This window comes from Acartia tonsa, chromosome 5, assembly GCF_053477335.1.
Source record: "Acartia tonsa isolate MP-2025a chromosome 5, ASM5347733v1, whole genome shotgun sequence".
Lineage (NCBI taxonomy): Eukaryota > Metazoa > Arthropoda > Copepoda > Calanoida > Acartiidae > Acartia > Acartia tonsa.
This window is the reverse complement of record NC_137264.1, coordinates 36642797-36667208: the sequence shown is the minus strand read 5'-3', so window position 1 is coordinate 36667208 and position 24412 is coordinate 36642797. Positions and strand designations below refer to the sequence as shown.

At 32.5% G+C, this 24412-nt stretch overlaps 1 protein-coding gene across 1 annotated transcript; it reads left to right on the top strand.

The window, feature by feature from the left end:
* The first annotated feature begins 7108 nt into the window (after window positions 1–7108).
* Window positions 7109–24312, top strand: LOC145320128 (uncharacterized). Its single transcript, XM_080162568.1, has 6 exons — window positions 7109–7694; window positions 10329–10419; window positions 15591–15671; window positions 22781–22832; window positions 23231–23316; window positions 24027–24312. The coding sequence occupies exons 1-6, from the start codon at window positions 7520–7522 to the stop codon at window positions 24310–24312; spliced, it is 771 nt and encodes a 256-aa protein (XP_080018694.1). The 5' UTR covers window positions 7109–7519.
* Window positions 24313–24412: the final 100 nt, after the last annotated feature.

Below are 24412 nucleotides of genomic sequence, written 5' to 3'. Positions count from 1 at the left end.
CTACTAAAATGAATATGCGGGTGTGATCGGACACCACCGAAGTGATAGGGAAAGGATGAAAGATAATATATCACTTTCACTTCAATTTTAGACGCAACATTCCTTTAATTGACATCGGACCCATACTTAACCCTCCCCCAAACACCCTGGTACATATGAAACATCCCTGCTTGTTCCTCACTCTGCAAATTTATAACTATGTATGTATATAACGGTGTTAAATACATTTGTTAAAACAAAGAAGAGATACCATAGGAGGTGTTTTTTTTAAGATTGATTAAAGTATGATAATGATTTTACACAGCATTTAAAGATATTACAAATTAAATTACTGAATGTTATCTACGATTATGAGGCATTTCTTCCTTTAGCTATTATATTAAATTTAGCCTTAAGCATCAAAGTATATGTTTTTTTATATAAAAGAAAAGATTTGATGAAAGTGATGTATTACACAATTTTTAGTTATTAGAATATTTAGTTATTTCGGAGCATGCGTAATTCCTGGAGAATTTCTAAAATATGTTAGAATGGAGGGGTATGGATGCACAACTTTATATTTGTGGGGTATCACCAAATTTTTCGCTCAATAGCTTACAAAATAAACATATACATAAATAAGTCACAGTTAATAAGCAATGCCTTTCAAAGATTCCTTGCAAATATTTTCTTTTACTTTCAATTTTAATATTTTCATCAATTTTAAGCTTGTAATTTTTTTTAGCTAGACGCGAATTGACGAAATCCTTTTAGTAACACAAGCAACTGCGCCACATGATTCTAGGGAAGGGTAGGCAGAAAATATCTAAAAACCTCCCCAGAATTAAATTTAAGAAAAATATCCTAAAATCATTCAGCTTCCTATAAATGGAGAACTCCATCGGCTCGTTTGTTCATAAAAATGCCCTAATTCTTGATATAATAGGAAACTTAGCTTCAGGGATCGGAAGCCTCACGTAAGCCGCGCATAAGCCTCAGTTTTAAACCTGCTTGTGAGCAGAAAAAAAAATTTCAGAAAGAAGGATTGTCTGCTAAAGAGCCGTTTTATACATCCAGCTGAATTTTATAGTGATAAAATCACGATTTCACTGAGGCTTACACGCGGCTTACGTGAGGCTTCCGATCCCTGCTTAGCTTTTAGCGCACTAGGGAACTTTGAGCAAAAGCGCCTTTTAAGCTTTATAAAAATTAAGGAAATGTCTGATTTATCGTGCATTAACCAATCCCTGCATTCCTTTGCATATTTTTAACTTCCATATAATGATGACTTATCAATCAGTCCACCCGACATGCTTATCTGTTAGGGTTAAGAAACATATCATGTTTATGTTAACACCCTAGGAGACTAGGGGTTAAATATTAATGAATATATAATATTGCTTATTTCCTGCTTTCCTATTATTTCAGGGATAGGACAATGAAGGTTACATATCAGTCTCATAAATAATCAATTTTCTATAACTAAGAGGATTGGTGAAAAAGTTTTGTCACTATTATCTTAACAATTCTCATTTAATTATTTCTTTTGATTATTATTATCTCGAAACATTTTTTAGAAAACAGTTTTTTTTTACTTGTTGGACAATCAGTTTTGTTTAATTTCAAGTGGTTTCAAAATAATATTTTGAAAAACATGTGTTCAAAAGCTTAATTTTTAACTTTAAAAGGAACCCATAAAATATAGGCTAAGGTTCTGTGATTTTTTTTATAATTTAACCCAAGGTTTCGTGATTGTTAATTAATATTTCTTTGAAAGGTTTCGTGATTTTATAAAAACTTTTTTTATTTCAATATTTTATAAAAAATCGTAGTCTTTCTACATTAAAGGTCGGTCAGGTTGTTGGTACGTTTTCAAGGGGTTGCTTAGCTAGCCAATTAAGACATATTTTACTCTTTTTGTCAGTTAAAATCTAGACTTGCATCCATTTTAAATAAGTAATTTTATGCTTTTGATGATAATCCAATTTATTAAAAATTTGGAATGGTTATTTCTAGAACAATTTGATACAATGTTTTAAGCAAAAATATCTGTATTCAAGCAATTTTGTGATGTATTAACATAGATTTTCAAAGTATTCTCAGTTAGTTGCAAATTAGAAAGCGCAGCAACTTTAAAATTATTACCAGAAATTTGGCACTTTTATTTTATACATACAGATAGATTTCAAATAAATTGACAGAATTATTTATCACATCGTATAGACAACTTTCCGCGGATAGCAAAAGATAAATTATAACTTATAAGATTAAGACCAGTCATGTTGCCTCCGAAGGTCCGAAAGCCCGGGCTAACAAAACTGGTAATAATTCTATTATTTTCCCTCTATTATTCGTGGAAAGTTGGCTGTTATGTAATGCGATGCTATACATAATTTTTCAGTATGGATGAGAACCGGTTCTAATCCAGCGGATAATCCCTCGGGGCTATCAAAACTGGTTTTGATCTTGTAATTTTTCATTTCAATATCATCTTAAATTTGTTTATTATACGATGCGTTAGATAACTATTATGATGATGTTATATTATAATTCCAAGGACGACATGGTACAATGTCTATAATCATGTCATAAATGTAAATCTGTCTTAGATCCAAAATTATTTTTTTAACAAAAAGTCACGATAATCATAAGAATTGATTGTTTTTCCGAATTTTTCATTTTTAAAAGTGAAGCTTTTCTATAATTAGAGTCGGTCTGTCCGTCTTGATGTTCGATAGTATTTCCATTTCAGAGCTTCGCTTTATGGATATTGTCATCCTTGTATATCTTTGCTTTTGTGGATGTTGTAATCCTCAATGTAGAGTACAAAGACGTTTTTGTTTTGTTAAAGTAACCTAGGGTTGATAAAAATACATTTTGACTCAATTTTTAAGTAAAAGAAATTCAATTTGAGAAAACAAGACTAATTCAAATCAACACAGATTTAAACGCAGGTTCTATCAACTAGCAAGTATCACCCAGCGTTCAGAATAGCCATAGCTGAAAAACTGTTTTTTATTTGCAAAGATATCGAATTAAATACTAAATTCTTAATTAAGTTAGGTTCCAAGAAAATATTTTTATGGCCTATACCTCCACTCCACACACGTTGCTGGACTATATCCCCTCAACCCAGGAATGAAAGAGGGCCAATATTTTCTTTCTGAAAATAAGGAAAGGGCATTTTTCGGTCTTTGTCCCGAATCTCATGACAGGTTGATTGACAATATCACATTGTCCACGAGATAGGAAGTAAAATCGAAGAATAGACCCTTTTTGGTTTGGCATGAGTGTCTTTTTTTCCTATCAGCAGATAAGTGTGATAAGGCAAAACTATGAAGTACCCAAATAATTATATATTTTCCATCATGGACTTTGAGTAAATCTAACTTTTGTGTATTTACTTTGACAGACGAAATTAATATATGTACATAAATGTGCAAAACACTTCCACCTCCCGCCATCTTAATTTTCATGTAGGTAGAGGGGGGGGGGCGGAAGATAGTATGGTTATATAACGCTTAGAGAGTCAATGCCTATTTTTCATAATGTTAGGCAAAACTTTTCCAATAAATTATAGGAAAAACTTTATCTATATTTTCTGCATTAACAAGGTGAAAAATAAATATGTATAAAAAGAGCAAATCATTATCTTTTAATTACAAGTTGATTTTATCCTATCCTGTGTGATAAATATCCAGGGAGGGAGAGGACATGGGCAGGGGCGTCCAAGCTTTTTATTTTGGGGGGGGTAAAATTTTTTTAAGGGGGGGGTAATTCGGTTTTGGGGGGGGGTAAAATGGCGCGCGAAGCGCGCCGCAAATTTTATAGTCAATTTTGATTGGTAAGTTCATGGAGTTGAGTGGCCATACGTTTCAACATCTAAATTCATTTACAGAAGGGGTAATTTTATGTTTTATCATTGGGGATGTACATCAATTTATCTGCCACTGTCTTAACCATTTAGATTCCTGATATATTTTCCTAAAAGGTGAAAATAATATTTGGTTGGAACCACTTCTGCCGCTCGTCAAATAGCCTAAAACAGACCTTGAATTAATTCAAAATTGTAGTACGATCGTTAACTAAAACCGTTATGAGATCTTATTGTTCACACACAGAGGCATGCTGTTTCTTTATTATGTAGGAATCAGTAAACTCAAACTTTAGGGCCCTAATTGTCACGATAGTAGGTATTTTTTTTGGGGGGGGGGGGTGGGGGGCGCTGCTTTTCTCTTATTAGTGGCGGTCCTCCCGAGACAGTTAGCTCTTTTCTTTAATTAAATAGGTTACAATTGCCCTATAAATTTAAAACTTTACACGATGATTACTATAACAATTAGGTTTGATTTAGGAATCAAAGCAACTCTATAATCGTTACCAGAAAATCCATATGTTCATTTAAAACATGCATATTATTTTACAATTTTTGTACGTTATAACTATTCTATTCGTCTGATTTTTTGAATACTGATTTCTATTACCACAAGGTACAATGTTATCAGAAAAGCATTCCTATAATCAAGTCCTAAAATTGTAAGTATGTCCTTAAACAGTATCCTGTGTTTATGTAATTTTAAAACAAATTTACCTACAATTTTTTTAGACTTATGCATTGATATTCTTTTTTATTCAATTGTGCCATTCTACAAGCGTTAATGTTTGTTTGTCCTACCTTTTCAAAGCTTTGTTTTTAATGATGTTTTCATTCTTGTTTTCTTATGATGGAAGATAGCATAAAATCTAATTAACATTAAGTAGAATTAAGAATAACAAGGATGAAAACATTCATAATTAGCTAAGCTCTTTATTTTGAAAGTAAGTAGAAAAGCTAATAAGATGGAAGGTAATGGTGAGCATACAGTCAGGCGAACAATGCAAAGTATATAATGTTTTGCTTTTAACAAAGCAACATAACTTACAATAGAGTGTTCCTTTAGCTTCTGCAAAAATATTTAAAAGTTTCAGATGTGTTTTAAAATGATATATTAAAAATATTATGATAGAAAATCCCAAGGAGCAGAACCATCGCATAAGCCGCTGATTTAAACCTGCTTTGGTGTGTATAAAATATTTTTGAGTTAGAACAGATAAATTGAAAAAGTAGGAAATATGTTTCGATATTCACCTTTTTGAAATTTCTTATTCTTATTGCAGGTGGCTTACTGACGGCTGCCGAGTCCTGGCCAAAATATAATTATTGTAATAATTTCTATAAATACATTCATGTATTAGAATAACATCATTCTAAAGGCAGATATGTCAAAAATCATTGAAAATGTCTAAATATTAATAAACTACCAAAGTATCCTAAACTAATTTTTGGCTAATTTGAATTTTGCTATTATAATAATGCTGTTATGGCAATATTGACATTATGTTCTATTGCCATTCTGATATTGGCGATTGTTGAAACCCTATTTTTGCGAACGTGATGTTTCACCAGCTTGTAGAACCTGGGATAAAAAGTTTTTAAAAGTAATAAAAAGAATAGAAAGAATTTTGCATAAATACTTGACAATACATATGTAATATATACGTATGCAAAATATGTTTACTCTTGTGCGTTTAAAGTATATATGTGTTGGTGAGTGTGTGTGTGTGTGTGTGTGTGTGTTTGTGTGTGTGTAAGAGGCTCTAGGAGGAGGCTGAGAATAAAGGCGTATACAGGGAGAGTCTTCTGTCAAGGTATGACAGTTAGTCACATAAATGGATTTCTGTGATTTGGTAGGGGAAATGAGCCCCGAGCTGGAGATACCAAGGAACTAAGTCTCCTGCATAAAGATATTTTAAAAAGACATTTTTGATAAAATATTTCAACTATAAAGTTTTATTTAAAAACAAAAAAGGATTAATCTCGAATTAATTCCCAACAAATCCATTTTTCCAATTTATTTTAAAATATGAGTGGGGGTCTGTTCTAAGAAAACCCGAAGACGGGTGACCCTAAGCAGCCTGTAAAAATCAAAAAATTAATATGCGACTTGAACCAAATTTATGAACGAAAAAATAATAGAAAAGTTCTCCCCTATACAAAGAAATCCGTTAGTGTACCCAACTGTATGAAATATTGAGACGAGCCACAGAGATATCTATCTATCTATTCAGAGACGAATAAAACGGAGGCTTGGAGAGTAATTCATTTCAAGGGAGGACAAGAAAGGAAAAGGCCTTTTGGAAAAGGAAGTATTTTGGGGAAAGAAATTAGCTTCATTTTCCCTCTCTCTCTCTCTCTCTCTCTCTCTCTCTCTCTCTCTCTCTCTCTCTCTCTCTCTCTCTCTCTCTCTCTGTTTCTCTCCCTAATTCTTGAAATGTCTGTATTTCTCTCCTCTATAACTCATTCTGTCTGGCTATAAAAGTTTTGCCTTTCTGAAAGAGGCTTGCTAGGCAAAAATAGTAGATCTTTTGTGTGTGGTTTAAAATCTCTCAGAATTAACTTGTTTTGGAATACTTATAATTTACTTTTGTCAAAAATAGATCCTAATTTTCTATGAAGTAAAAAATAGATCCATATGAAGGAGCTGAAATATTTAAAAAGAAATCATAAAATATTCATCAAATATCTCATTTAAAAAAAAAACAATGAAAACCTTGTAGAAAAAATATTTGATTTTTTCAGAGATGATATATTAGGGCCCATTTGCCCCCTAGGCCTATAAAAGAGAAACTCATCATTATTGTAAAAACAGGGGAAAGGGGAGGGGGATGCTTTAGGTAGAGAATATGTACATACATAGATAGATAGGTTGATAGTCTCTGTTCCATAGATAGATAGTCTCTAGGGGGGCTGAATGAATTCATCTCCCTGAGGTTCTAGAGACAACATGGCACAAGGTCGAGCCCCTGCAAAGTTGGACACCAATCATAAATATCAGTATTTATTTATTCAATTAGTTTCAAATGCTCTAAATACTTAAACATACATTAAAATTTTTGATAATTCTCAAGTAGCTTCGGTACTAAAAGAGTAAAAAGGGCTTAGGTACATAGACAAAATTGGGAGGTTGGGTTAAGAATAAAAAAAGAGAAACAGCAAGTTTTGGGAGAAAAAAAGAGGCTTAACACTTTGGAGGCTTTGAAAGGGAAAGTTTTGTTTATAAATAGTAAAGGCCTGCCACAAAATGTTGTTAAAACACATTTTAATTATTTCTTGATAAAAATAAAATGCCATTGAATGTTTTTTTTACATATTTTATCTATTTCTAATTAAGAAGGATATTATCATTCAAGTGAAATGCTATGTAGGCCTTTTATAATTGGGTAATTTGTCTTACATCCAAAAATAAAGGAGGATAAAATAGGGAAAAGGGAAGAAGTTAGAGGTTGAGAGGGCTTGCAGAACTTTGGAGGCTACTAAGTGTGTGTGTGTGTGTGTGTGTGTGTGTGTGTGTATGAATTAAAGATAGAGAAAGAGGGAAAGAGTGAAGAAAGAGAGAGCGAGAAAGATAGAAATAGAGAGAGAAAGAGATTCTCTAACAGAAGAGCTCCTCTTCACTGTTGTGTTGTGATCAGTTTAGGCCGGGTATGGGAGTATGTAGGTATGAATACAACATGGCCGCGATACCGTGGGTGTGAGGGAGAGGAATATCAGCAGTACCCGTGTACGGCGGCCAATTGTACCGCCGCTATTCACCCCGCCGCCGCCGGCTATTATTCAAACTGCCATCCGCCGCTTGAGGAAGAAATAATCGGTCGCGACGGAAGAGTTATCTCAGGTTCATTAAAAAGTGGAGCAATTATTTTTTATTTATTATATCCTTATTATGAAAAAATATCATTATAAAAGTGCTTAATTACTTCAAGTGAAAGTGAAAAAAAAGTTATTTTTCAAAAAACAGTTTAAGATTAGTGAAAAACTACGTTATTTCGTCTTAAAGTGAATGGTAAAGATAGTATTGTTTAGCTGAAGTAATGTTAAGTGCTGTCACTCCAATTGTCTTACTGACCTACTTACTCAAAGCAAGCTTTTATTCAGTTTTTCCTACACGTCCGTTTGTCAATCATGACGTAACGGATTATTTGAATATTATAAGAAAGACTTGAAAATTACATTAATAATTTTCTGGTTTTAAGGTATTATATAAAATTTGCCTCTTGAACTGAAACTCGAAGATCTCTATGATGATTAGGTACAATATAAACATTAGACTCCTATGCTTTATCTGCTTTTAATGCATGTACTTACCAATATCTGACATTTTAGCTATATTTTCTGGATGTTTTATCCTTGTTTTTTTCTTATGTTCTTAATGTATACGTTATTTTGTCTTAAAAACCGTGGTTTTTTTATGATAATACATCTGTAAGTTGATGAAGGGACTTTTTGAGGATCATTTAGATTAGGCTAAGATCGTCTAGTCTGTAGGATTTTGTTCAGTAGATGCTTTCCTAGAGCTAGAACTATAATCAGGGCGACAGTTACCTACAGGTTTAAGGTAATCTCGCTGTTTTAAACATTCGATTTACGCGCGGTTTTTTTCTAGTCGTGCGATCCCTGTGCCTTAGTGAATTGAATATAGGTGACAAATTTACAGCCGTTTGTCCTTCAGAAGTAAAAGTTATGGGGATAACATATATTTTTTTCTAATTAAAAAATTAATTCTATTGTTAGATTGATAATACTATAAACTTAGACTTGTTGGTGGGAAAGTTCGAACTTTTTTTCATGTTAATATTTCTCTCTCTTTTCCCCCTATTTTTATTTTTGCTTGTGAATATTGTTTCCTGGTAATTATTCTGTGACCAGCAAAGTGAATTAAGCATCAACTAATTACTCTGTGTAGTTGGGGAATGGGGGGGGGGGGGGGGGAATAAATACCTTTTATTTACTGTCTTTTGTCTATGACTGTCTTTATTGTGTACAGTATATATATTTGTTTGGTATTTTAGGAAATGCTTTACTATGTTTTTAAATATCTTTTTTTGTGAGTTAGGGGGGGGGGAGGGAATACTGAAATTTGTTTACCCTGACTTAACTGTGGGTAGATCACTAAATATACCCTCCCGAAAGATTGATGACTGCATGGATCCACCAACCTCCCCCCCCCCCCTCCCCCTCTAACACGGCAATTAATGTAAAAAGTATAGATGTATAATCCAGACAGACCCTTTTCGTCAGCTAGCAAATTGATTTCTGGGTTTTTTTTGTAGGGACTCGGCTGTGTTTATATTTCCTGATTCCAAAAACCCAATACGAAATATCTAAAAAAAAAAAAAATAAGGCATAGACATAAGATTTGTAAGCATTGTCTATCAAAAGCTAAAGGTCAAAATCGTAATTGTATTTCTTTATCTTTGAACAGTTAGGGAGTTGAATCCATTTTTATAGAAGCAGAAATATAATCTATGATTATGGTTTGGACCCTCTAAAACTGTGATCTACCTTTCCACTTTCCCCTCTCTTGGTGAAGATATCTTCAACGCCGATACGATTTTTGAAATATAAGATTCTACTTTCCCTTCTCTTGGTGAAGATATCTTCAACGCCGATACGATTTTTGAAATGTAAGATTCCACTTTCCCCTCTCTTAGTGAAGATATCGTCAACGCCGATACGATTTTTGAAATTTAAGATTCCACTTTTGCCTCTCTTGGTGAAGATATCTTCAACAAGAGAGACAAAAGTGGAATCTTATATTTCAAAAATCGTATCGGCGTTGAAGATATCTTCACCAAGAGAGGGGAAAGTGGAAGGGTAGATTACAGTTTTAGAGGGTCCAAACCATAATCATAGATTATATTTCTGCTTCTATAAAAATGGATTCAACTCCCTAACTGTTGAAGGTATATTTCAGAGAAATTTTAATCTTTATATTAGATAAGGTCCTTTGAAGTTTAAATTAAGAAAACAGAAATATTCTACGTTTGTTGTCGTCTTGTCAAATTTTAATTTTTAAATGAATAATTTTTATTCCAGTATGGGTTCGAAACAGAATAATATTCTCTGGATTAGAACTGAGTCTCATCCATACTGAAAAATCATGTAGAGAATTGTACTACAGAAAATTTTTCAAGAATTTTTCATTAAATTGAAAGCAGTTTTGTTTGCCCTGGCCTTCGGGCCCTCGTGCTTTACAAAACAAATTGGAATGAATTTTACTAACTGCGGAAAACTACCTAATAACACGAAGCTAATGTAATCTTTTCAATATTGTGCCTAATCAAAATAGGAATCAACACCTTTAGATCAAAATTTAAAAATTTCATAAAAGTTCATAGATTTTTGAAGATAATCTTTACCAAGAACATTTTACCGTGGACTGCAATAGATCAAAATGAGAAATTTTATTAATAGCAATTAACAGTGCTCTACAAGTAAATAATTGCTCCACTGCCCACCATACCTGCAGGATACCTGGAAGGCCACAGTTCTGGCAAGCTGGATAGCGCTGGAGTACCAGCATTACCCGCCAAAAGTAGATCTAGACACAGGTCCCAAGAGTAAATATGTATGCATTCGAATAATTGTTTATATTTCTAGTAACGAAGCTACTCTATAAATGTTTGTTAGTATGTCCTGTTAGTATGTCCTTCCTACTGCTCTATTTCTAGTAACGAAGCTACTCTATAAATGTTTGTTAGTATGTCTGTTAGTATGTCCTTCCTACTGCTCTATATACGTTTTTTTATTTCAATATGCTAAACTTCAGAAGTAAAGTTCATAATGCATTTGAATTTACTGATAAAACTATTTTTTTCTCTATTACTTTTTATTGTAGCTGTGTTTAGTGCCCGAGCAAAATGGGGATAGATGTCACTGCTTTTGGCCTACCTATTCTATTGAGGTCAGGAAATATCCCATCTCTTTTCTAGGGGGTTTCTTTCCCCCTTCCCCATCTCTTTCCCTCTACTCTGACGTCAATAAAATGTACAGGCCAAAAGCTGTGTCATCTATCCCCATTTTCCTAGAGCACTAAACACAGCTATTTTTAACTCTTATAAGAACGAAAAATGGTTAATTTTGTGCTTAATTTTAGTATGTTGCCATCCTTGTTTCTGTAAGAACACGCCTTACTTTATATATAGGCAATAAATATATGTACTAAAGGCCTTGACTTCACTTGTGCTGCACTGTAAACTATTTTACACCTTTACTAAACTTTACTACAACATTATAACTTATGCTCCCGTGTGTTACTTTATTGGGGCTGAAGAAAAATATTCAGAAAGAAAGAAAATCTTCCAAAATTAAAAAATCAGCAATCTATCTTAAGAAGCTCCCTATAAACAATGTTTCCCCTATGGCGTAGCTTACAGAGACGGACTGACGGACATTTAATAAAAGCCCTAACCCCTTTTGACGGGCATGAAAGGGTTGAATCCCTCCGGGGATTCTAGCATTGTGTTTATATTACACACATTCACTGAATGTAAAGCAACAAGGACAATATTGTCATAAGTAATGCAGTAACATTTAAATTTTATAAAATTACAAAATATGACACATGCCTAAAGAAGCTCATTTATTCGTGATAATTTATATTATCTGACCATCGGGACGGTAAATTGGTGGACCAACAGAGCAGCTACGCTGTTGAAACTATATTTAGCAGTCTCTGGGTTTTTTTCTCTGGGGATTACAAGGATAAATAGGTCCATAGGTAGCATATCAATACCAAGCTAAACAAAGATAAGTTAGTAGAAAAAAGGAGTTAGAGTCAATTCTTTGAAATTGTAAGAAACGTTAGAAATTAATTTTGAATTTTGGCAGGTATTGTAAAAAATCATTAGATGATAATTTAAAAATAACATGTTTTAACTATGTTTTTAAAGATTAAAAAGTCCGGCAATGAACAAGAAGGAACGAGGAATGGACATTCATATTGGTTGTAGAGTAGCTGTACTACTAATAATAAATATATGCAGCAGTAGTAGATGTAGTGGTGGGTATGGAAATATAGAGCAGCTGTACTACCAATAATAAATATATGCAGCAGTAGTAGATGTAGTGGTGGGTATGGAAATATAGAGTAGCTGTACTAATAATAATAAATATATGCAGCAGTAGTAGATGTGGTGGTGGGTATGGAAATATAGAGTAGCTGTACTACCAATAATAAATATATGCAGCAGTAGTAGATGTGGTGGTGGGTATGGAAATATAGAGTAGCTGTACTACTAATAATAAATATATGCAGCAGTAGTAGATGTGGTGGTGGGTATGGAAATATAGAGTAGCTGTACTACCAATAATAAATATATGCAGCAGTAGTAGATGTGGTGGTGGGTATGGAAATATAGAGTAGCTGTACTACTAATAATAAATATATGCAGCAGTAGTAGATGTGGTGGTGGGTATGGAAATCAATAACTTTTTCTCTTATATCTATTTATCAACATATCTGTCTTTTAAGCATCGAAGCTTCCTTAAAATAAGATTAACGTACATCCATCCGTAGCTGACGTACACTTTCTTAGTGTCCTTGAATTCATTGTTTTTTAGGAGATTTTTTAAACCATAAGTAAAAAATGTACCAAGAAAAACGGTTCTGTAAAAACTTTATAAATTAGGTAACATCGTCCCCCGTTTATTGAAATTATGTATCAACTCCCCCCCCCCTTCCTTTCCAAGTGCTTTTTGTTAGAAATAAAAAATGAATTTTATTTTTGGACTAGTTTTTTAAAAATTATATTAACTTAAAGGTATTAATATGCTTAGTAATCAACTTTTCATTGAGACACCCTGTAAATAAAAAAAAGTAAAAGTATATTATGTGTGTCTCTATGTGTATAAGTGTTAGTAAATATTGTAGTATTATGTGTAATTATTGGTTTATACCAGCAATACAGCAGAATATCATACATACATACATTTATGCATAGACCTGAAAAAGTTTTAATATATACTCTACAGAAAATCATAGTAGATATACAGTAAAGTTTTTGCAACAAATAAATATCAATTGGCTAAATCCTTTAAAATTTCATAGGGTGGCCTAAGAGTTAAGGTTTTCATAGCCTTACAAAGATATAAAGACTTAGGAAATCCTAACCTTGGCTAGCCTAAGACATTTTATTGGATTCGACCTATTGTTTTTCTAATTTCTTACGGACGGACATTCGTTGTTAATGCGTCCATTATTTTAAAGAATGTTTTACTTAGATATTTTATATTCAGCTTAAAATGTATAATGAAATATTTATAGATAATCCTTTAGAACAAAAGAATTATTTCTTTGTACAGAATGTGTTTTTTTAACTTCCATTAGAAGAAATAAAAAGACACAAAAGTGCAATTCAGATTGATTTAATTACAGTATGAATAGAAGTAGATAAAGGTTTGTGTTCTATTTAGAAACTAACTCTTAAGCATCTAGGGACTCTAGATTTTTTTTTAAAATTAGCTTTAAAGGAGCATTTTATCATTTCAGTGGATAGCGAGATCTTAACGGACACGCAATAAAACCTTTTTGCTTTATATATTAAATGTATGAAAGAGCTTATACATTCGTTTTAATACGCATCAAATGTTTTACTGAATTCATAAAAATGATTATAATAATTTTATTTACTTTGTAGAATATCCTCCATACAATAATATTTGTCTGCCAGTCCACTTTGGCCGTTTAACCGTACAAGAGAAAGGGGGTTTTATTCGGCTGCCAATGAACTTCATAATAAGAAGATTCCTCAAAAATAAAAAATACATTATTAAATAACATGGCCGCCCGTTTGTCTGTCTTTTTATGATCTAAAACGCAAAGGGAAGCTTAGTGTATGGTTAAAAACAAGGATAATGATTTTTAAAGAAAACAAAAGCTATAGATTAAATATTAAATTGAATCGTCCTACTTGACTTGAGCTACTTGTATTGTTAAGTTTGATATCTAGCATGAGTGGAAATATTAGATAGATATTTTACAATTTTAACAAATTCTATGCTATAAGGGATGTAGATTCTAAAATATCTATCAAGGACAATATTGGCCATAATTTGCGCGGTGCCGATATGAAATGTTATTTCAAAATGTATTACAAACGCTACATTAATGCTTATAAAAATCGTATAGTAATTTTAAATTAGAAAAGAAAGAAGCTCCTTATAGTGCCTATAAAAAGGGATAAAATTATTGTATTATAATGTTATTCTGAAACTTTAGCCAAAAGTTTTTTAATTTATCCCCTTTTTTGTAGGCACTATAAAAAGCTTCGAAAAGAAAATTTGTAAAGAAATTTTATTTCGTCGAAGTTGTTAGACTCATCATTTTAATTTTTTAATTTTTGGGGGGGTTGGGGGTGTCGTCGAAGTTGTTAGACTCATCATTTTGGATTTTTTAATTTTTGGGGGGGTTGGGGGTGTCCCTCTTACCAAGAAAATAGCCAACAGGACCAGTAGGTATATTCCCTGAAGAGTATAATCCAATCGGTTCAGTGGTTACCAAGATCTTAAGTGAAGGACGGACAGACAGACATCAAGCTACTTTGTATTATAGATATAGCTTTTTGGTCGTTTGTTTACAGAATTGCGACAATAAAATTTCCAAATTCCCTAAACCCGTGGTATTTAAAGTTAGGCTGTAGGTTGAATAGATATCTCAATTCTCAAACTTTAACAAAAGGCTGAAGTCAGGCATTTTAGGTATTTGACATCTGATGAAAATAAAAGTCTAGGAATCTTTAAAATGTGAGCTTTCTACATTAATTGTTTTAGCCAAACTCTTTCATTTAAAAATTTAGACGAAGCAAACATTACTGTTGGATCAGGTTTTAAGGTTTTTTTGTCTTAAGCTAAAGAATTCAATATTAACTGCACCTATTTGGTTTTCTATTTTATTTTCAATTTATCTAATAAAAATGATAGCTGAATTTGCTATCATGTTATCATAGAAATATTTCATTGGCATATAGTCGGCATAAACTGTTGACATTATGCGTGGATAGAATGTTACTTACAAATCACTAGTTGAAATATATTTCTTCAGTTGACATATCCCTCATATTGTTGGCCCCAAAGCCACGAATCAATGAGTTTAAAGGTTGGATCTAGGCCACAGCTTGGGGTAAAATCATATCAGCCTGCAAATTTGAAATTAATTATTGAATATTGTTTTCCAGAATTGTTTCGAATCTGATTTATTTCACATAGATTAAAACCAGTTCTTAGCCATACCAAGAAAATCATTATAATATAGACAATTTTCTACGAAATATAAAATCAAAATCATAAAATTAATACCAGTTTTGTTGGCCAACAACACTTATAAATTTTCATTTTACTATCCGCGGGAATCTGTCTGTATTAAAGCAATAAGATAAAAAAAACTATTACAGTATGGATCCGAATCCGTTCAGTTTTCGCAGGATAATAACCTGTCTGGACCGTAATGAAAAACGTATAACGTATGGACAGTGGAAATTGTCGTTGAAAACGTGGGAAAATCTCCTTTTTTTGACAATTTTGCATTTGCTTATCCACGGACAACTGCTCAAGAAACCGTAAACAAATGTTAACAAAAAAAATAAGATTAAAATCCTTCCTAATATTTTATACCTTTGAGTTAATAATCTTAATTTTAACGTTACATTGACAGACTACAGTCTTTCGTTGGTTGTTGAGAAGCTTCCCTACAAGCAAGACAAAAATAGAATGCATACATACTATCAATCCACAGGGAAGACAGGAGAGAAAGGGAGGAGAGAAGGAGAGAGAGAAAAGAGAGACACGACGAAGAAAGAGCTGCAAGAAAAAACAGGTGATTTATTTTTCCAGTATCACTTCTCTAAACCGATTAATATCCAGTGGATTAGAACCGGTTCTCAGCCATAATGAAAAATTATGTTTAGCATCGTATTATATCCAGTTTTCTACGAATATAATAAAGTACAATAATTAGATTAAAAACCGTGCCTTCGGCATCTCGTAGCTAAAAAACTGGCTTTATCTTATAAATGAACACATTTATTTCCGCGGAAAGCTGTTTATAATACGATGCGATAAATAACTATTAGTAGTACAGTAACTATACAAATCCAAATCTTGTATGTTAGTAAGTTAGTGTTGGCATTCAACTTATACGTAAAACTGAATCAAAATATGTACAAAAGCATCATCAATCCAATTACTAATTGTTTCTAAAGAGATTAGGATACTATACCTTTGACGCTTTTTAGATCTAAATAAAAAAATTGTTAACTATATTCTAAAAAGTGATTTTCTTTTCTATTGATGTTTAAAATTAATTTAATGTACATTTGAATTAAACAAAGCATTCAACAAAATCAATTAAACTAATAGCGTTCTACATCTTCCAAATTTTCTTTCTTTAAACTAGAGTCAATTCTTCTCTATTGGAAGCATTGCATATATTAATAAACATATTTTTGCTGTATTTATTGGTGAAGAAATGCAAAATTAGCTTTTATTGCTATGCTTTTTAAGACCATAATTGTCCTTTTAGATGAAGAAATTCGCATTATTCCACATGTTATTGTTGTATTCAACTTTATTGTCATTGTTTATGCAGTTATAATTTTTAACAAAACTTGATATTGTTTTGCTTTATAATTGTCCTTTTTATCTACCCGTTATTGCTGCGCTATTTATGGGCTTAATTGTCCTTTTGGATTGAAGAATATCACATTAATCAGCATGTAATAGCGGCGCTACTTATGGTCATTATTATCCTTTTGATTGAATAAATTCACACAATAATAACATGTTATTGCTGTTCTATTTATACACATAATTTTTATTTATGGTTGAAGAAATGCACATTAATCAGGTGGCAAATTTAATCAGGAAATATTAGACATGTATATTCCCCCAGAGAACAATATAGAATATTATTAGTAATAAGCTTTAACTGCTAGGAAAAACCAAATAATGTTTTTGTCTGTGATTCAATGATTGTTTATATGCAATTCTCTGTCAAATACTTTAGGAAATTCAATGCCTGAATTAAATAATCATCAAATGTTAGATAATTCTATTCTAAGGCTTTTGCTTTAATTTGAAAAATGGCTTCGTTTTTATCGATGTTTTTATTCCTGTTTAAAAAGAGTATAGAGAACACATATTTCCAAAGCTTCTCTTATACAATTTTTAGTCTAACCAATGTGAAATAAGCTACTTGGCTTGACATCTTTACCTATCTATGAATATTCCCCCCCATGACATAATAACATAATTGTTTATTATTATCATACAAATGCACAATAATGATAAACTTCTTTTATGTGTGCCTTTTATGTATTTTTTTAGGCTAAACTTTTCTATATTAATGTAAAATTTACCTTTTTTAAACTAAGAGCTTTGAACAGCTATGTTTTTAAATTTTATGTCAAAATATAGTTGTCATTTTTATTCAAATGTATTATCAATTATAAATCTAATTGTAATTATTTTTACTAATTAATATCAATTTTCACATTAATTATTAATGATTAGAGTATTTATTACAATTATTCAATGATTGATTTTATTTGTATAGATTAGTGACATATTTACTAAATATTCCTGTAGAAATGGATAAGTCATTTGATTAGAACAAGTGTTTTTGTCATTAGCCTATAGAGGTTTTCTATCAAGAGAGGGAATTTCAAAGTTTTTAAAATGTCTTGGGTGAAGGAGACAAAAACCTTTAGCCTGACTAACCCTTCCTCAACATAGCTAAAAGCACGGCAAGGACTTATAAGAAGCTTCTATGTAACGGGAGAACATACATTACATAGTTATAGAGTAGCTGCGTTACTGAAAACAAATAGTAGATATAACCTTCGCCAATCTGATATTACTAATTTTAACCCCGGGTCTGTAAGGAAAAATATTATGATGTAAAGTCAATAAATCACAAAATTTAATAGAAAAACTTCTTTTTCAATCTTTAACTTGATGTATTTTGGTAAATACAATCTTTTAGCAGCATTTAACAAGGATGAAAACATCCTTACAAGCAAAGCTCAAAGATGAGTAAAAAAACACTAACAGGATTTTGTTCTAAATTTTAGAATAGCCACCACGATATAATACATACATTTGTACTTCTGTTATGGAAAAGCTTTTTTAAAATGTTCACAAGAAATTAAATAGAACACCTAAAAGAGAAATATAAAAAATAGAGGAAAATTGAAGAGAGAGAGAGAGAGAGAGAGAGAGAGAGAGAGAGAGAGAGAGAGAGAGAGAGAGAGAGAGAGAGAGAGAGAGAGAGAGAGAGAGAGAGAGAGAGAGAGAGAGAGAGAGAGAGAGAGAGAGAGAGAGAGAGAGAGAGAGAGAGAGAGAGAGAGAGAGAGAGAGAGAGAGAGAGAGAGAAAAAAAGAGAGAAAGAGAGAGAGAGAGAGAGAGAGAGAGAGAGAGAGAGAGAGAGAGAGAGAGAGAGAGAGAGAGAGAGAGAGAGAGAGAGAGAGAGAGAGATAAATAAAGAGGAAGAATGAAAGAGAGAGAAAGAGAAATAAAGATGAAGAATGAAAGAGATAGAGAGAAAGAGAAGAAAGGGAGAGAGAGAGAAAGAGAAAGAAAGAAAGAGTGAAACTAGAGAAATGGCACACGTTGTTAGAAAGAGACAAAATGCTGATTCTAAAATTATTGAGAATTAACTTAAAACTTTTAAAATGGAATGAAACAAACTTTTTGAATATTTTAAAATGAATTTAAAATGTGTCAAGATCGACTAAAGATGCTCACACTATGTCAAAAGACACAGCAAGTTGAATGTTATAAAAATGCTAAAAGAAACACTTCAGGTGGATTTTAGTGTAGATCATAAATCTACAATATCAATTAAATCTTAAATAACCCATGTTGAGAGAAATAAAATTTTAAACAATTCATAACATTTATGACTACTTTCAAAGTATGGATACCTTTTTTTATGATTTTTTTATCTTCGTTTTTTTGTGTACGACTTTTTGTACTTTGAAAATTTCAAAATTACAAATTATTTTGAATGGCATCTTATAGTGTGATTTGCTCCACTTTGCTATACAGCCAGAAAAGTTTTATATACTTAACAATACTTTACTTAAATATATCCTACCTAGTCTGTCTAGTCTTCCAGAGAGTACCTATGATGATTTAGGTATAAGGAGGAAAAATCCAAAAGTAGTGAAGCATAAAAAAAATCATAGATTGAAGTACGGACAAAAAATGTATATTGAAGTTGTTCAGTGATTGTAAAAAAAAGTAAGTAGAAAACAAAATAAATATAAAGATATGCTGCATGAAAATCACAAAACCTTTTATACAAATAGATAAATACATCTATTGTAACCGACACACTGCCAGGCTGCCGACACTGGATGCTCTTTGGTACGGGATATCTTCACAAAAAAATAGAATCTTAAATAGCTGCTTCCGAGAAAATTACATATCTCCCATAGCGCTAATAACGGACGGACAGACAATGGGTATTACATCGTAGCTTCGCCTTTTCTTTTACCTTTTACGTCTGCTAGAAAATTGCTTTCTTGTAGCGACTTGGCTCTGTTAATATTCTCGACGCTATTAATTATTTTTTAAAGACCCAATTTAGAGTCTGCAGAGGGTCCTTTGGGTGGGGACATACAGTTATTTGACCCCTTCCCCATCTACTGTTATACTCTAAAATCTTAACAATATGTTAGTTAATCACCAAATCTCAGTCAAGTTAGTTATAAGTGAAAGGAACTTCTACAGATATTTCGCATCTAAGTTAAAAAATAAAACTTGGGCGAGGCAATAACAAAAATATAAATATTTGTTCGAGCAGGAAAAGAAGTACTAGAAAAAGGAAAGAGAGAAAAATGTTGGATCTACTGCAGTTCATGGTAAAATATTGCTGGTAACGAATGCTTCCTGTTTCCTGGCAATATTGGAAGCTTCCTGGATCTAGCATAACAAGAAATAATTCTGGAGCTACCAATGTTTAACTTTTCTGGTTGCTGGCAATTTATGCATATTCCTGGCTACTGGCATGTTTGAAATATTCCTGTTAAAAAGCAATATTTCCCTTTTTAATTCCCATTTCCCTTTTATTACACTTACCCCACAATTAGAGGTGGCTTTTTTGGCATGTTTGTCTGATGTGGTGGGGGGTGGGAGGGTAGTGGTGTTTCTCGGTACTAATTGGGGGAGTTAGGATAAGGTATAAATTTTGCTCAGTTCTACAACAATTCATAGTAAATTAAAAACCTTAAACTGATCAAATGTAAATAATGAATTAGAGAGAGAGGGGGGGGGGGGGTGAGACAAGACAAATATGATAAATATTCCGTATTTCTGATTTTTATCTACAGTTAATAATACAACATTTACGTAGGCGTAAAAAGTAACAATATAAAAGAAGTCAGGAAAAACTTTAAGGGTAATAGGTCCTTGGAAGGTTTTTAACTATTTTAGTTTGATTTGGAAGTCTAAAAAGGGGATGGAATAGAATTATTTGAAATAAAAATCTCCCGCCATAATCTAATTACCTTCATGGTTTCACTCAAATCAATATCTACCATAAGAGTAAAGCTTTTCTTATCATGGTCTGTATGTCAGTTACGCTACTAGAATTGTTGGTGTTATTCTCTTAAAATTTTTTTTTCAATTTTGAAATATTGGCCCCCCTCCCCCCCTAACTAAACCATCAAACCTGGCCGCGGCACTTTTTTATAATTAGGTTATTTTAGGTTACAGGGGCTAGTATTAAGTTTTGCATTCTATAGGCGTTCAAATTGATGGTTTTAGTGTTTGATTTCATAGCCTCACTTAGAAAAAATTAATTTATTAATTAATATGATTAAAATTACGAATGTTTCTCCCCTCCCCCCTTTTTAATATATTATAAAAATAAATAGGACCGCCCAAATTTTGGCGCGAAAGTGGATATTAAGATAGAAACAGTTAAATTTAAAGGTAAAGATCCCACTCTCTTAAATCCTTACCCCACCTCTATTAGGAATGCACATCGATTACTGTCCCTTATTAATTGTTGCTGTTTGAAATTGTGAAAAAGGGTATGGGGTAAAAACTCCTGTAAGCCAGTAATCTTCTGTTATTGCTGGTAACTTGAAAAATTTGCAGATTGCCAGCTAACAGGAACCTAGGATTTAGGGGAATTTGCGTGCTGCTGGTTCCAGGAATCTTGTAATGTTGCCAGGAACCAGGAAGCATTCGTTACCAGCAATATTTTACCATGAACTGCAGTAGATCCAAAATGTTTTTGTAAAATAATTATTTTCCTCTCCAAAATCATTAATTTAACTAATGTCTAAAAATTATCTTTATTTCAACCTTTTACAAAAGATGAATAGATCAACAGTATAGATGTATATACAGAAAACTACCTCTCTTCCTTTTTCAATGACCTCTTTTGTCTACTTCTAAATTATTTTCTGCTACTTAGCTGTGTTAATATAAGCGACACCATAGGTTGATTTTCAATGACCCAACAGAAAGGTTGCACAAGGTGGTTGCGATGGGGAGATTCTGTTATTTAACCCTTTCTCCTTCTAGTATTTTACCCTAATAAACAAGGATGATTACGTCCAATTAAAGCCAGTAAAACAAATTTTCCCACTTTAGTACTAATGAATATTGTGTTCGACTTATTTTGTTTTTAATGGTACCGAAGATTCTATTTTATTAAATTTTTACCTAAATTCCCTTGTCGGCTTTGTATGCCAATCGGCTACGTTTTTTAAACATAATCATTTTTCTGCTGTAGTTTAATTTGACTCCTTTTTTCGAACATTCCCCATTCTGATGATTCTTTTTATAACTCACTTGGAACGTCGGAACTTAGAAGATCTACATGAAATAAAATTTAAATAATCATTTTAATTCAACAATGATCTACGAAAAATATAGGAAAAAACGTTGGACACCCAAATATATATATTAAACTTTATGTATATTTTATTATCTAGCTTAAAATTGTGCACATAGTTTTTAGTTCATTTCTCTCTTTATTTCCTTTCAAACTGTTTTTGTCTGGAATTGTCAAATATTTAAATCATTGGATATTTTGTACTTTTTTTCTTTACTTATTCTTTGTAACAATAGGTTTTCTACCCTAGCCTCTAGGGGCTTATCACAATGAGGTTATGGGAAATCCCACCCCCCCCCCCCATTGATATCGTTAATAAAAGTTGATATCATCAAAAAAATCATCTAATAAAAATTACTCTTTTGCAAAAATTGTCTCACACCTTAATTGCTACCTTGTATTTAGCCCAATCGGTTCAATTCAGTAATTACCGAGATATCATGCTTCATACGGACAAACATCGTTCTACTTTCTATTATAGATTACCGTGTCTTTTTGGGAAATTCTTCTTTCTACCTTACTTGTTTTTATTTCTACGCATTTCAAAAGTAAACTATTTTTTTCCAACAATTACAATGCTTTTAAAAGGTGTAACAACGTTTTGATTTAACGCATTTAAGCCCAAAACTGGTTTGTTCGTGTTTTTTTTAATTCGCCGCTTCAAGTGGAATAGTTATTTTTCGCATCGTATTATTAACGGCTTTCCGCGGATATAGAATGTACAATTAAAAGATTAAAACTAGTTTTTTTAGCCCCGAGGTGCCGAAGGCACCGGTTAAAAAAACTGGTTTTAATCTTTTGATTGTACATTTTTATATTTGTAGAAAGCTGGATATAATACGATGCTAGACATAGTTTTTTCGTATGGATGAGAACCGGTTCCTATCCACCGGATTCGAAAAAAAACTATATAGTATATAAAATTTAATATAAGTGTTGTACGTCCCTAAGGTGAATTTTTTTAAGGTGTAAAGCTACAATTTAAAACACAAACACCCTACAAATTTTACATTCAAAGTAGCTCTGCTACTAAGATTATATTTGATAATTATTTTAACTCAATTCAAATTTTTTAGAGAATACAGAGAAAAGTTTTCTTCACGTGATTATAGAATGATGGATCCACAGGTGAACTCTAATTTTATTTTGCAAAATAATCTCAACAAGTTGATAGTTATTGTTAAAAGAAAGATTTTTGGCGGTAGTTCTTTCCGGCGTCTTTTAATCTACATTTTGCTAGTAACCTATGCTACTTCTTTATGTCTATCAGTCTATTTGTATTTATATAAGACTTACTATCATTTTCTAATCAGGGAGCCCCAATAATAATACATAAACAACCCCTTCTGTTGTTTACATTTAATTGTTGAAATTTTTAGACACTCAATTTAATGTAAAAACTATCAAAATCACTAAAAGTCCCCCAAGTAGATATGCCAACGAAAAAGAAAACGTTATTATAATAAAAGTTAATAAACAGTCAAAGTCACCACCTTGTGTATACTTAATGTTATTTTCCTGTTTAGATTGACTGCATAGAGTGTGCTGTGAATGCCCCCAACGGCATGGCAGCTATGGATAGGAACCAACAAAATTGTATGGACACAATCAGGTATCTATCTATCTATCTATCTATCTATCATGGCAGCTATGGATAGGAACTAACAAAATTGTATGGACACAATCAGGTATCTATCTATCTATCTATCTATCTATCATGGCAGCTGTGGATAGGAACCAACAAAATTGTATGGACACAATCAGGTATCTATCTATCTATCTATCTATCTATTATGGCAGCTGTGGATAGGAACCAACAAAATTGTATGGACACAATTAGGTATCTATCTATCTATCTATCTATCATGGCAGCTATGGATAGGAACCAACAAAATTGTATGGACACAATCAGGTATCTATCTATCTATATATCTATTATGGCAGCTATGGATAGGAACCAACAAAATTGTATGGACACAATCAGGTATCTATCTATCTATCTATCTATCTAGCTATCTTCTCTCTATATTTATCTTGTATACATTTTTGTCTGTAGTTTAAGATGTTGATAACTACTAAACGGCCTAATTGTTTATTCAGGGAGGCATAGGTCCCTGGATAATTCTAGGCTATTTTATTTTCGAATGCACGTCTTGTTATGGTTTTAGACATTTTTTTTCTTTCTCTTCAAAATGCTAAGGGCGCAGCCACTAGTATCTTATAAATATATTACATACACACAGCTATTCAACAACTTAGCTTTCAATTGTTAATCTTTTCTTATTATCTATCTATTAGATGTACATTTGTATTTTTTTCCAGGTCAATGCCTGACCCCTCACGGGAGCGTCCCTCCCAGGGCGACTATCAAGGACGTGGCGATCGTGGTGGGGGTGGGGCACCTCCCCCACCTCCAATGGATCATGGCCCAAGTGGGCGTGACCGAACAATGGATCGTGACCGAGAGCGGTCAAATCAGCAACAGTCGTCGCTTGAGCGGTCACAGCCACCTCCCCCGCCCCCCGAGCAGCCACAGCGTAGCAGTGGTGGAGGGGGAGGGAGTAATGAGCGGTCAGCACAAAATACTCAACAGGGAAGACAATTTTGAATTTGGTTCTTATAATTTACCTTCATAACAAGAACGATTCACTAATTAAGACTTCATTTAACCTTAATGTTTAATTTAAAAGATTTTAACAATTAGACCT

Coding starts and splice junctions, on each gene's coding strand:
- LOC145320128 (XM_080162568.1), top strand. CDS start 7,520: ATGAATACAACATGGCCGCGATACCGTGGGTGTGAGGGAGAGGAATAT. Junction 7,695..10,328: donor CGACGGAAGAGTTATCTCAG/GTTCATTAAAAA, acceptor CCATACCTGCAG/GATACCTGGAAGGCCACAGT. Junction 22,833..23,230: donor ATAGAATGATGGATCCACAG/GTGAACTCTAAT, acceptor TTTCCTGTTTAG/ATTGACTGCATAGAGTGTGC.